The 14,028-nt window shown below is 51.7% G+C and overlaps 1 protein-coding gene across 1 annotated transcript in view; it reads left to right on the top strand.

The window, feature by feature from the left end:
• KCNK5 (potassium two pore domain channel subfamily K member 5) overlaps window positions 1-14,028 on the top strand; it is a 39,955-nt gene that overhangs the window by 20,945 nt on the left and 4,982 nt on the right. Inside the window, exons 2-4 of the mRNA XM_035295543.2 lie at window positions 12,022-12,133; window positions 13,248-13,414; window positions 13,657-13,825. Of these exons, the coding sequence (XP_035151434.2) occupies window positions 12,022-12,133; window positions 13,248-13,414; window positions 13,657-13,825 (448 nt within the window). The remainder of the gene's footprint in view (window positions 1-12,021; window positions 12,134-13,247; window positions 13,415-13,656; window positions 13,826-14,028) is intronic.

Raw genomic sequence — 14,028 nt, 5'->3', positions numbered from 1 at the left:
CAAATGTGGCACAGGGTCAGGAGCCACCTTCCTCCCAGGGAGGTAAGAGTCTGGCAATATTGGCAGTGGGGATCTTTGTCCTTAGAGCCCCCGGCAAGGGGGCCCAGGGCAGGCAGATGTGTCCAGGGGAACAGGACTGGCAGCCACCAGGACTAAGGAGCTTCATGGATCAGAGCATCCTTCCTTCCTGCTGCCGGGAGGGCAGGAAAGCAGCAGCATGCATGGGGAGAGCTACGGCCATCAGGCCTTCAACCACTTGACATCCACTAACTCCTGCCCACCCCTCCTCACCTGCCTGCCTCCTTTCCTCTGGAATCCTGCCGGTTCCAAAGTCTGCTGGGGAACTGACTCACCAGGGCTAGGACCTCTGGGGGCTTTGGCCTTGCAGACAGGTGGAGGAGGCAGGAGACCCCGGGGCCTGGAAACAGTCATCAACCTGCATGGTGCCTGCACCTGTCTGTGCTCCCTGCCTTCTCCAGTGAAGCCAGAGCCCAGCATCCTGCCCTGGAAAGCACAGGTCTTGGAGACTAAGTCATTCATTTGGCAAATACTTGAGCACCTACTAGAGCTAGGTTCTGTTCTGTGATTATGGGATGCATAGGTCTCTCCCTGAAGGGCTTGTGCCCTATTTAGGGTAGATAACTCGGAGGCCAGAGAAACAGATGAGTGCAGGAGCAGGATGGGGGCTTAACGTTTCAGGTGGTGTGGCCTCTTTGAGGAGCAGTTGTTGAGATGAAGCCCGACTGAAGTGAGAGTGAGCTGCAGGAAGGCACCTGCAAAGGCACAGAGGTGTGGAGAACTGCTGAGTTGGAGGGACTGGCCCATGCCCAGGAGGTGGTAAATGGAAGGAGGACATTGCTGTCAACACCCAGCCTGGCTCCCCCGCTCTGGAGGCTGCGTGCAGCAGACACAGACCCTTAGAACGGAGGCATCCTCCCCGAACCGCTTGTTCTATTCACAGAGTAATAATAGCCGCACTTACTTTCCTTCCCAGTAAGGGGACATCCTCCATGTACCCAGCACTGAGCCGTTCATCATGTTTTGTAATCAACACCCCAACAGTGAGGTAGTGACACTCTTGTTTTCCACATACAGAATGTTAAGCTCAGAGAGGTGATAAGACATGCCTTGGGTAATCCCCCAGTGGATGCTGGAGTCAGGATTTTGAACCCAGAAGTGTCTGCTCCAAAGCCAGGCTTTCCCCCACTGCCGTCTCCCCTGTGCTGCGCACAGAGGGCTCCACACTTGACATTTGTGTTGGAGAGACTGGTCAGCCCAGCTTGTGTGCCAGTGCAGACCTGGGTTGGGAGGATGGGAAGCAAGCCAGCACACAAGGGGCAGCTGGGCTGCCCATGAACTCACCTCCCTCAGGTCATTGGCCTGGGATGGGGAGTTGGCGAGTCAGCAGTTCCCATGGCTGCCTTCATGTCCTGCTCCAAGGACTGTCTTTAGAAACCTTGAGTGACTGGTGGCTTCCTGTGCTCCTTGGCCCCACCCTAAGGTCAAGATAAATCTGAGAGGCATCTACAGGGGAATGGGGTAGGGAGCGTAGGCACCGGCTTACCTTCAATCACACAGTCAGGTCAGATCTGTGATGTGACCACACAGCACAGTCCGCTATCTTTGCTGCATCACCACTGTCCACCTGCACCTTCCCTGCTGTCCTTCGGTTGGCGTTTCTCAGCCCAGTTCCAGGCGGGGAATGGAGGGTGGGTTGTTCTGTGGACAGGGCCTCACCTGCTCTCTGCTCTGTCACCAGCTTGCTGTGTGGCTTCATCATCTCTCTAGCCTCTCTGTAGATTCCTCATCTGCAGAATGGGAATAGAAAACCCATTTTGCCTGGTTTCCCTGCAGGGTCTATGTCTCAGATGAGACTGTGGTGAAGAAGTTACGGTATGAGAGGTGCTTGATGAATGTGGGGTTTTGGTGGGGAGATGCTGACTCAGGCCCTCATTAACCAAGCCAGGGAGTAGTGAGCCAGGCCTGAGAGCACTGCAGGCTTCCCTGGAAAGGACAATGGGCCAGGGGCCCAATCCAATGGCAGAGGCTTGGATTAGAGCTCCCTAACCGCACCTCAGAAGGAAGGCCTCTCCCTAGTGACCCACAGCCTTATATTGGAATGAGGGGGAGGCTGATCTGCCCAGCTGGACAGGCTCAAGGGGTCCCAGCTGAAACTTACCTGTCCCTGCTCACACTGTTGTCTCACAAATTGGGAGACACTTCTTGGCATCGGTCAGGGCAGAGAGGTGTCAGACACCCCTGGGATCTGAACTCTGGGGGCTAGAGAAGGGGACAGAGTCACAAATCCAGGCCCCAGCATCCCATATAGCACAGAGACACCAGCACAGGACCATTGACTTGGGCCACAGCCACCCTGGGCAGGGAAGTGGTTGTGAATTGCAGGTAGAAAAGCTGCAGGTAGGGAGGCCGAGGCGGGTGGATCACGAGGTCTAGAAATCGAGACCATCCTGGTCAAAATGGTGAAACCCCGTCTCTACTAAAAATACAAAAACTTAGCTGGGCATGGTGGCGTGTGCCTGTAGTCCCAGCTACTCAGGAGGTTGAGGCAGGAGAATTGCCTGAACCCAGGAGGCGGAGATTGCAGTGAGCCGAGATCGCGCCATTGCATTCCAGCCTGGGTAACGAGAGCGAAACTCCATCTCAAAAAAAAAACACAAAGAAAGAAAAAAGCTGCAGGTAGATGAATGATGTCCTTCTTGTCATTTAAGCCTCCCTGGACACATCCCACCTTCTCAGAGATGAGATAGGGAAAGATTTTGAGAGCATGGCCTCAGAGGATCATGAGGTACGTGTGTTTGGGAGGGAAAGGGCTCTTTCCTGCTTGCCATGGCCAGTTCTCAGGCACACAGTGGTGCTGTGGGACCAGGAAGGGGCCCTTGAGGTCCCCAGCATCCGCACGCACAGGGATTTCCAGTGTCAGTCACTGGTCAGCTCAGCCTTCCAGGTGCTTGAGAACACATGCTGACATCCCATCCTGAGCCCCAGCCCCACCAGCCCTTCAACTGCTTGCCTTAGCCAAACCCGCAACCTCAGGTCAGCTCTGCCCTGGGCTTGCTCTCACAGGAGGGACGCCTAGCTGCCCCCTGCCCTGGGGGATTACCGTCCTAGCCTGAGAACAATGCGGGCAGGGTAACCTGTCTTGTTTTCTTTGTTCCCCTCAGTGAGGACAGGGCTCCCAGGCCTCTGAAAGTCGGAAGCCCAGAGGTTTCTGCTGAAAACCTGCTCCCATCTGGCAGGGGCTTGCCCTCCTGAGCGTGAGACCTAGCAGTGCTTCTGGACTCTGCAGAGGCTGCTGAGAGATGGCCCAGGAGGGCGGGGTGGGGAAAGCCCAAAGGTGGACAAGAGGACAGTCACGCCTGTGTACATGTACAGCCTGCCCGGTGCTGACTTTGGGGCGGGCCTGCATTCAAGCCCCTAACTAGGAGGGAGAACGGTTTGGGTCTAGGACAGTGCTTTTGAAACTTGGATCACCTGGTGGAGCTTTTAAGCATTCTGGTTCTCAGTTCAGGCCCCAGACTACTTCTATTGGCATCTCTAGGGGAAGGAGGATTTTTCCAAGCTCTCTCGGATGATCTGTGTGCACTCCAGGTTAAGAAGCAGTAGTATGGTGACCAGTGAGCTAAGTCCTGAGGATGGAAATGGATTTTCTTGAATGTGCTGTGAAGAGAGTGGGTAGGGGAGGTATCGCCTGTCCAGGCAGGGGAACTCCAATAGGCATAGTCCCACCTCATTTTACAGAGAAGCGGGCAGGCAGAGCAAAGATTCTTGGAGGATCTCAAGGCAGAACTGGCAAAGCTGAGCTGAGCCTGGGTCTTTAGGTCCTGCCCTGACATCCTAACACACCAAAGCCTCCAGCCATTGATTTGGCCCACCTGCCTTCTTCTCAAATGTGATAGATACTCCAGGTAGGTATTGGGACAAATCTGAGAAAACAGATAAGCAGCCACAAGTTAATGAAGTCCAGCTCTGGTCTTTACAACAGCCCAGCTCTGGTCTTAGAGGAAATGGGTGAGGCCCTGCTGCCCCTGGTCCAGTATCTGCTCCTTCCCTGGAAGAGACAAAGCTCAGGCGAGCTGGGTTGGCTGCTGGTGCAGGGATCAGGGTGGCATCACTGGGCCCTTGCCAATACCTTGCTGGTAAATTACAGCTGCCCTCCGAGCCACACCCTGGTCACCTGAGCCAGGGCGAGAGGCAGTAAAGAAAATACCAAGAATTCCTTCTCTCTGCCCTGCATACTCCTTTCTAGACAGGAAGGAAGGAAGATGGAAAAGGCCTGAGTCCTGCTCCCCCTGTCAGCTTCCACTTGGGCAGCCCCTGCATATCAGAATCACTTTTGGAGCTTTTTGAAAGCCATGCCAGGTCAACAGAACATCTGTGGCTGGGGGCTAGGCATAGTATTTAACCTCCAAGGAGATTTCATTGGGCAGCCTGTGCCAAGAGCCACCATCGACATCTTGCTTCATTGTAAGGCTGGGTGGGGGCCGGGAGGGAGTCAGACTAGAGTTCAGAGAAGCCGCCATCTAACAACTGGCCTCAGCCACACCTGGGGAAGTACAGGGGGCTGCCTGGGGGGTATGGAGGGGTGGTGAGGACGGAGTGGGACCAGTGGTGGCATTTCTTTCCCTCAGCAGCCTGCTCAAGTTGCTTGGTTGGATGGGAAACTGGCCAGGGTGGCTGGGAGCCTTGGGGGGGCAGAGGCCAGGAGGGATGGGGCTTCTGAGGGATGGGGTGAGGCATCTTGGGCTTGCCTGTTTCCCCCCGCCCTGATGCCCAGCTGTCAGGTGACCAGGAAACATCTCTGGAGCTACAGTCCCTTCCTCCATGTGGCCTGAGGGAGCTGATGGATCAGACTGAAAATCGACAGTTTTCTCTGTTAACATGGGAAACGGGAAGAGGTGACAGTTGTGGAGAAGGTTAGGGACAGTGTTCTCCCCCTTTCCTGTCCTCCAGGCACAGGGCTTGAAACCCCTAGTCCTTCTCTATGACTTGTCCAGGGCATGCCAGTCCCTCTGGTTCAGCTTTGGGGGTGAGCATCTTTGCTCCTAGGTTTCAGGTCTCTACAGGGTCTTGTTCCTGACTGACACAGACGTGAATCATAATATTGATTGCAGATACATTTATCTAGTGCTTACTGTGTCCCAGGTGCTTTTCGTATGTTCAGAGTAGTTGTTATTTTACAGACAGAAACTAAGGCTGGGAGGCCAAGTTTTTTACCCAGAGACTTGCTGTCAGCCATTGAGAGATCCCTCTGATTCAAATCCAGGTTGGTTCCACCTTTTCTATGAGCACAGGTCTGTATTTCAAAGATGGCCCTGTGGCTTCCTAGATAGCTCAGCCTGAGCTGCAGAGGCCTTGCTGCCAATGGGATTGATTAAGTGTCCTCAGAGAGGTGGGGCTTTTCGATTCAGTAAGGAAAGTGGTCAACTGGAAGTAGATGTTCAATTTGTATTGAATATTCTGTTTCCTGCTCTTGGGACATCCACTGCCCTCATGGAGTTTCCTGAGGGGACAGGCCTCCCTGCAGGAAGGACAGTCCCAGTCACCTGGGGGAGCTCTCCCACTCCACTCCTGACTACTCTCTCACCTTGAACTCTGTCCTCCAGGCTCTTGCCTGCCTCCCTCACCTTGCCCCTTCCCCAGCTCCTGGCCCCCTGCCCTCTCCTCTCCTCCCCCCTCTGCAACCCAAGACCAGCTGGATGCTGGTGGTTTCAGCAGCCCCTGTGAGCCCTGTGCCTCTGAGCTTCCTGCCCTCTTGCTCTAAAGGCCTCCACCTCGTTTAACTGATGAATTTAGTTAAAAGCCAATTGCAGCACAATGTTGGAAGTGGTTGGGGATGGAGAGGCACTAGAGGACAAGTTATTGGAGGCCAGGGTGTATACCCTTATTTATTCAAATTTATTTATTCACTCATTCAACAAATATTTGTCGAAGAGCTACTGTATGCCAGGCAGTGTTCTAAGTTTGGGGAATACAGCAGTGGAAAGGAAAACATAAAAATTCTGTCCCCATGAAGGTGACATTCTAGGGAAGTCTCTGCATGCCTGTGGATATTGCCTGGGGGGCCGTTTCACTTGTACCTAGAAGCCCGCCTGTGTGCCTTTCCCCCATCTCTATCTAGTGCAGTGGTTAGGAGCCACCTGGGTTCTCATCCCAGTTCCACAACGGACTAGCTCAGTGACCTTGGGCAAATGCTTCTGTTTCCTTATCTGTAAGAAGGAGTAGTAATAGTATCTACTTGAGAGGGTATTGACATTTTGTGAGATAAGTAATTTGAAGTGCTTAGATTTAGGTGCCTATCTTCATAAGTGCTTAAATGTCAACATATTACTTATGAAATAAGGATGAATAAGCCACGCTCATACCCCTTACAAGGTGGCTGGGAGGGGAGGTGAGAGGAATAAGTTTTTTCTGTACTACCAAGCACCATGCACACAAGAAATTAGCTCTATTTTACCTTCCAGGGCCTGATTTTACCATCCCTCCACAGGGCCAAGTGAGCGTTGACACAGTGAATTAAGAATTGATGCAGCCCAGAATGGTAAAGGAGGGTTGGCTCATGAAACACTGACAGTCTAGGAATCTAGCAAAGGCTGGAAGTGATGAAGGTTGTGCATCCTGCACAGTAAGAGAGTCCTGTGATCCTCCAGTGATGGTGGCTGTGGAGCTGAAGGCAGGGCTGGGAGTGGCTCTGTGGGTGCCAGATAGCTGTGATCCCAACAGGCTAACATCTTGACTTTGGTTTCCCCCACCCCACCCCATAAAGGGGAAGCCCCACCTTGCCCTACCTGCCCATGTCTGAGGGTGGGCAGCATGTCCAAAAGCCCTGGGTGTGCCCACGATCTAGAGCCCTCTCTCCAGGAAGGGGATGCCCCACCACTGCTGAGGGAAGCCTGATCCTTGGGGGATGAGGGATGTCTGGGAATTCACATTACTCAGTCAGCACAGGGAGCACCTGGAAAGGTGGGGTCGGGGCAGCTGAACATCTGAAGCTCTGGGCAAGGGCACACATGGCTGTTTCCTCACTGGAGCAAGAGAATGAGGGCTGGTCAGAGTGGCTGGACTGGTTTTAGGGCACTGTTTTTTCAGCTGGTGGGAAGGGGTTGGGAGTATGCACAAGCCTCTTTCCTGTGGCCTTTATGGTGACAGGGGATAGGAGAACAGCAGTTAGGACCCAGATGGGCCTGGGTTCTAGTCCTGGCTCCATTGCTTTTAGCTCTTTCTTAACCTCTCTAAGCCTCAAATCCTCAGTTGCAAAATGAAAAAAATTGCAGTATCTTCCCAGCAGGATTCTGTCCTCACTAAATGAGCTAAAGGCACATAAAATGCTTAGCCCAGCCCTTGGCACATAGTTAGCCCTCCGTAAATCACAGCTGCTTTATAATGATGGTGACGGAGGCAGGGAACTCTACTCCGTTCCCAAACAAGAGCTGGGACTGAGCTGTGTGCAGGCTCCCCTTTTCCCACCACTTTTCAGGCTTGTATGGAAAATGAAAATATTGTCTCGTGTGAATTTGGGAGCCAAGTTAAAGAATCCAGCCAGTGAACAGGGGCAGCCTCCTCCCGCGAAAGCTGTTTCCCTAACCCCGGGGACGGGACGCCTTGTCTAACAGGGTGTTTACCTGGCTCTCCCATGTCCCACCCCCTAACCCAATGATGATCTCAGTCCTGGGTCAGCTTTTCTGTTCTGGGAGATTGATTAAAGCTTCCTCTTCTTCCTGCATGATCCCAACTGTGATCAGTGAGGTGGTCACAGATACACATGGTGGGAATAGGGAGTTGGCACCCCAAATTCACATCTAGACCTCAGCCCCCTGAACCCAGCCTTTCTCCTCTGCCAAATGATGCCTGGTAGAATGACAGGAAGAGCCAGCTAGGTAATGTGTGTAAAAGCTCCTGAGAGGGGTGTTTGACATACAGCAGCACTAATACCGCTTCCCTCCACTGGCGCTTGGGTGGAGCCGAGCTGATTCCCAGGCCAGCTGCTTGGGAACCACAGTGGAAAAAGCAACACAAGGGACACTGGGGGAGCCCAGGGGCAGGCAGACCCAGGCAGAGGGAGGCGGGGAGTCTTGAAGTTGCAGACTGGAAACCAGACACTCCACAACCTAGCCCGGTTCTGCCAGGTAACCATCTCTCTGCCCAGTGGGTATAATTGCCACTACTGGGCCTTTGCAAGGAAAGAGTAGTGCTTGCAGCCCCAGGGAGTTGGGGGCTCTCTCCAGCGTCTCCTTTGCCTGCCCCTTGCTGGGCAACCACAGGGTGATACTGGAGGTCATGCAGAAACCACAAGCTGCTGTGGCTGCCTGATAAGCCAGGGATTGAGGCTGCAAGCTGGTGCCCAAAGAGCACACCATCAGTAGGGTGAGAGGTAGAAAGCCCAGCTCTTTCACCTATCCCTGCTCCCAACCTTAATGTCTTCTTCAGTTACCCTGTTTTGCCAGTTCTTTTGTTTGATGTCTCCGTAGCACTTAATAAACGATTCACAAATCACAGGTTACTTTTGGCAAGCTAGTATTTCCCAGGGGGAGCAGTGTTGGCCTTGTGGGTGGGGTTGTCCTGTGAATTGCAGGGCGTTTAGCATCTCTGGCCCCCTGCCTACTCAATGCCAGAGCATCTCCCATCACCTATTAGAACAGACATGTGAGGAGGGCAGGGATCCTGTCCATTCACTGCAGTATCCTCACTGCCTAGAACAATGCCTGGCACATGCAACATTCCGCCTTAGAAAGCATTTCTAGACACTTCCAAAAGTCACTACCATCCCAGCGGAAGAACCCATGTTCCACACATACCTTCAACAACACCCTTGCTGGATACTGGATACCCATGATCTAAATACTTTGCATTATCAGAAACTGAATACTACAAGGAGTAGCCCTATCTCCCCTTTGACTTTGGCTTGTTGGTTGGCATATCACGTGAAGTCTGATACCCCAATTGAAATAAGGTGCCCCATACGTGGCCTGACCCTGCAAGGAGCAGTGGGCTTATTACTTCCCAGCAGTGGATAGACCTGGAGTTGACATAGCCTGATATTTCATGTACTTTTCTTGTGACAGCCACCCTAGTGTTTGTTGATTCATGGTCAGCTAATATCCAGGGACTTTTCTCTTCAATCCTCTACCAGTCTTTTCCAATCCGAAGTATAAGACTTAAAAATGTAAGTGGATACTTGGATGTTGTTGATTTGGGCCCCTATATCCAGCCAGATGATTTTGAATCTTGATATTGCCATTGCCGTGTGTTAGTTATCTTCCCATCCCATCCGTATCCCCAATTTTGCATCCACTACACATTGTATTGGTAAGCCATGTCTGTCCTCACAGTGCTGTAGTTTAAAATATTGAAGAAAGCCAGGCATGATGGTGACGACTCAGTCTGGGTTGATAATGATCAGCAACTCCTGGGGTTGTTTGTCCGCCTTTGAATGGACCCAATTAATCCTGGCTCCACTGACATTTCTGTGTCTTGTCCACATGAATTTATTTAAGCCCATCTGTTAGCTGCCTTGCTATCTAGATGGACTGCATTCCACACAACTTCAAGGCTTTACAACCTCTGGAAAGGAGATACACTTAGCTGAGCATGACTCGGTCTGGGTGAATCTGTTCTAGTTTCTAGTGCCCACCACTTCCTCTTCTGCATGTTCCAAACATTCTCTTCTCCCCGTTTTGAAGTTTGCAAGAGTTCAGGTTTGTTTTCTGAGTTTCTAGAATCCACCCTTTTCCTTTTTGTGAAATGGGAACAGCTTGTCTTCTGACATCTTTCCTGTTCCCCACGATTCCATGGGGATGACCAGAGGTGGTGCTGCAGTGTCACCTCTGGTCAGTGACTCAATGATCATTCCAAGATGTTTTTGTATGTTCTTATATACTTTTCTTGTAGGCCGGTTCGGTTGAAGATCGGTATCTGTGATAACAAAGGTAGATGCCAAAGGAGAGCTGAGTGGTTCTGCTTTCTCTGCCATCTGTTTTTTTTGTTTGTTTGTTTTTTTGTTTTTTTTTTTTTTTTTTGAGACGGAGTTTCACTCTTGTTACCCAGGCTGGAGTGCAATGGCAGGATCTCGGCTCACCGCAACCTCCGCCTTCTGGCTTCAGGCAGTTCTCCTGCCTCAGCATCCTGAGTAGCTGTGATTACAGGCACGCACCACTGTGCCCAGCTAATTTTTTGTATTTTTAGTAGAGATGGGGTTTCACATGTTGACCAGGATGGTCTCGATCTCTTGACCTCGTGATCCACCCACCTCGGCCTCCCAAAGTGCTGGGATTACAGGCGTTAGCCACCGCGCCCGGCCTGCCATCTGTTTAACGTAACATAGCCCTGGTACTTCCTCATTCCCTTGCTCCAAACAGATTTGATGTTTTCAGAAATCCACTGGATGGTCCTTAGTATTTGTTTTAGCTCTCCTGTTGGTCTGTTAGTATCTAAATGTCCTTTAGCCGTTTCACATTGAAATTATCTGGCCAGCTAGACAGAGAGCTCTCTGAGGGCAGGGGCTGCCTTGGCCACAGTTCGGTGCGACGGTCCCCACTTTCCACTTGGAAGCTGCACAGCCTTCACAGCCTCTGGGGAGATGCTCTGGAAATGCTGGAGGAGGCAGGGCAGCGAGCAGTGTGGTTTGATGGTCTGACAGACAAGCATGCCATCATGGAAAATTCTTTGCAGAGTGTGCAGATCCATTTACACAGGCCCGCTGCTGCTTCTGCAAACTGCGCATTCCTTCAGAACAATCCACCCATGCCCTTTTCTTCCCACCAAACCTCAGTCATGCCTTGGGTAGGTTAGAAACAAGGTTTTTCTGTCTCCCTCTGTTTCCATCCCTTGTTCTTCTGTCTCTTCTCTCTCACTCCTTGTATTCGTTTTTATAGGGAATTTGGCTGAATGCCTAGATTCTGGTCTGGATGGCCCACCCATCTTCAGGCCCTCCTTGGGGACAGGATTTGAATCTCAGATTTAGAGCCCTTTTTATGAGGCTTCTGGAGTCCAGGCCCCGCCAACTGATAAAGCCCCACAGATAGGTAGGGGCTGGTGGAGATGGGCAGAGTTAGGGCCTAGTCAGATGGAAACAGGTTTGTGGTTGGCGGTATTGCAGGAGTAGATAAGTTCCCCACACCCACCCCACCCCTGCTGTCCCCTGCAGTCTCCAGGGGGACATCCCATCCCCAGGTGGCCTCTCACCTGCTATCCACAGTTACTGGAAGCTCTTAGGGGATTGATAGCACAGTTATGAGTCACCCTGAAATGTATTCACCTTCTGATCTGTCCCTTCCCAGACAGTTGCTCAACCTAAAGCAGAGAGAGAAAGGGCTACAGGGACGGAGAGAAGAACCTGTAGAGGAGAGGGTAAATTAGAGTCCTAGGCTGGAGGAAAGAAGGGCCTGCTGATTTGCATGCCCTCAGAGGACAAGTCAACAGGGCACTGAGCTGACCTCAGCAGGTATCCTACAGTGGACTGAAGGATGTATGGGGACCCCTTCCCAGCCAACCCTGAACAAGGACCTGGTCTCTGCAGGTAGAACACCCACCATGGAGGACTGGGTGGGGCACAGGGGACCTCCTGTGTGTGTTTGCCTTTATGCTTTTTTTGAGAGGCAGAATAATCTAGTGCAGTGGTTCTCAAAGTATGGTCCCTCTCCATAGCATCACCTGGGAATGTGTTTAGAAATGCTCCTTTTAGACCTCCTAAATCAGAAACTCGGGATAGTAGGGCCCAGAAGATTTCCAGGTGATTCTGGTACATGCTAGTAAGTTGGAGAAGCATTGACACAGTGAAAGAATGAACTTCAGAGCCAGATTGCCTGGGTTCATATCTTTGCTGTGGGCAAAACAGGTAACTGCTCTGATCCTCTATAAAATGTTTCATCTGTAACATGGAGACACTGCCACCTTGTTATTAGGATGATTCAATGAGAATGCTTACAAAGAGTGTGGTGCAGTTCTGTCAGTCAGCATCTGTAAAGTTGTGGCCTCAGCTCTGACCTTTACTCTTCCTCATTTTAGGTGGTATCTGATGCTGCAGGACAGGGTGTGGCCATAACAGGGAACCAGACCTTCAACAATTGGAACTGGCCCAATGCAATGATTTTTGCAGCAACTGTCATCACCACCATTGGTAAGTCTTCTGGGACCTGTAGGACACCCACATCCATGCCCTAGCTCCTCAGAACCTTTCCAGAAACCCAGCTCTGGTCACTCAGTCCTGTTGGGGGTATAATCAGGCCAGTTGCAAGCTATTCTTTTGAAACTTTCTTAGGCATTTAGTAAGTCCTTGATAGCTGATCACGCCTGGGAAGGTTTCCATGAGTCTCGACCTGGGCTCTTTGAGCAGAAACAATGATACAGCCTCATTGCCAGAGCCATGTAAGAGATTAACCAGGTTGCTCATTGCATAAACCCAGATCATGACTACTTACCAAGCTGGGTGTCTGTTTCAGTTCTCAGGCTGCATAGCCAACCAGTCCAGAAGTTTGGCTCAAAACACAGCTTTTGTTTCACCATTCTGTGGGTTGACTGGGCTCAGCTGGCTGGTTCTTGCTTGGGTTCCCCAATGCAGTGGCAGTCAAACAATGGCTGGGCTGGAGTCTTCTGAAAGCCCAACTCATCTGATGGCCCAAATGGCTCCTCCCATCACAGGTTTGACAGTTGATGCTGGCTGTTGGCTGGGAGTTCAGCTGGGGATGAAAATACAAGGCCTCCGCATTTGTTTGGGAATCAAGGCTAAAAGCAGCAGGCTTCTTAGACCTCACCCGTCCAGTGCCACTTCTGCTGCCTAGACTAATTCTATGGCCAAGTAAGCCACTAAAGCCCAGATCCCAAGGGAAGAGGATTAGACACCTTGATGTGAGCAGTTGCATAAGAAGGGAGGGAATTGAGGATGGCTATCTTTGGAGACCATCTACCACAGTGCTACTGGGGAATCTACACAAAGACCGTGTCTTATAACTTGCACAATGGTACCATATGGACTAGTGGAAGACCTGTTGACGAGGTTTAGTCCCTGCCTTCAGGGAGCTCCTTGTTTCATGGAGGAGATACAGCCCATGTCACCATAATTGCTTTATTAATGATCACATCAGAGTATGATCAAGGGAAATGTCATTACTTAAGTACTGATAATAGATTAGTATCAATTTATTTTAAAGAATGGGCTGTGTGTGTGTTGGAAGCCAGGCCCGCTCTGGTTAGACCACCCCTCCTGTTCTTGGTCTCACTCTCTCCTTCCTCAGGATATGGCAATGTGGCTCCCAAGACCCCCGCCGGTCGCCTCTTCTGCGTCTTCTATGGTCTCTTTGGGGTACCACTCTGCCTGACATGGATCAGTGCTCTGGGCAAGTTCTTCGGGGGACGCGCCAAGAGACTAGGGCAGTTCCTTACCAAGAGAGGCGTGAGTCTGGTACGTCCCCTACCCTGGGTGCTGGCAGAGATGGGGGAACCATGACAGGTGAGGGGAGGACAGGAAGGCTCCAAGAATTGGACCAGGGGTGTAAGAGGGCAGTTTCAGCGCTCCTTGCCCTCCTGGGTCAGGCTGGGTATCCAGCTAGCCTTTCCTCTAGCTGCCTCCCCAGCCCTCTGGGTGCCTTGGCTGGGTTCCCCAGTCTCCACTGTTATATGACTTGGCCTCCTGCTCCCCATCAGCGGAAGGCGCAGATCACGTGCACAGTCATCTTCATCGTGTGGGGCGTCCTAGTCCACCTGGTGATCCCACCCTTCGTGTTCATGGTGACTGAGGGGTGGAACTACATCGAGGGCCTCTACTACTCCTTCATCACCATCTCCACCATCGGCTTTGGTGACTTTGTGGCCGGTGAGTCCCCGCCTCTGCTTCCTACCTCTTTTTCTGCTTCTTTGGTTTCAGTGCAGCAGACCTACGTTGAGGGGGGCGGGGGCCTGGTAGGGTTCCATGTTGTGGGCACTTCTCTTACCCAGTGGGATTCTCAACCCACTCTGCCAGTTACAAGAGGAAGCCAAGACATGGAATAATGGCAGAAGACTCTTTTCTCTCTGGTT

The sequence above is a fragment of the Callithrix jacchus genome, chromosome 4, assembly GCF_049354715.1.
Source record: "Callithrix jacchus isolate 240 chromosome 4, calJac240_pri, whole genome shotgun sequence".
Lineage (NCBI taxonomy): Eukaryota > Metazoa > Chordata > Mammalia > Primates > Cebidae > Callithrix > Callithrix jacchus.
Note: the sequence above shows the minus strand (reverse complement) of the source record. Positions and strands in the feature narration are given on the sequence as shown.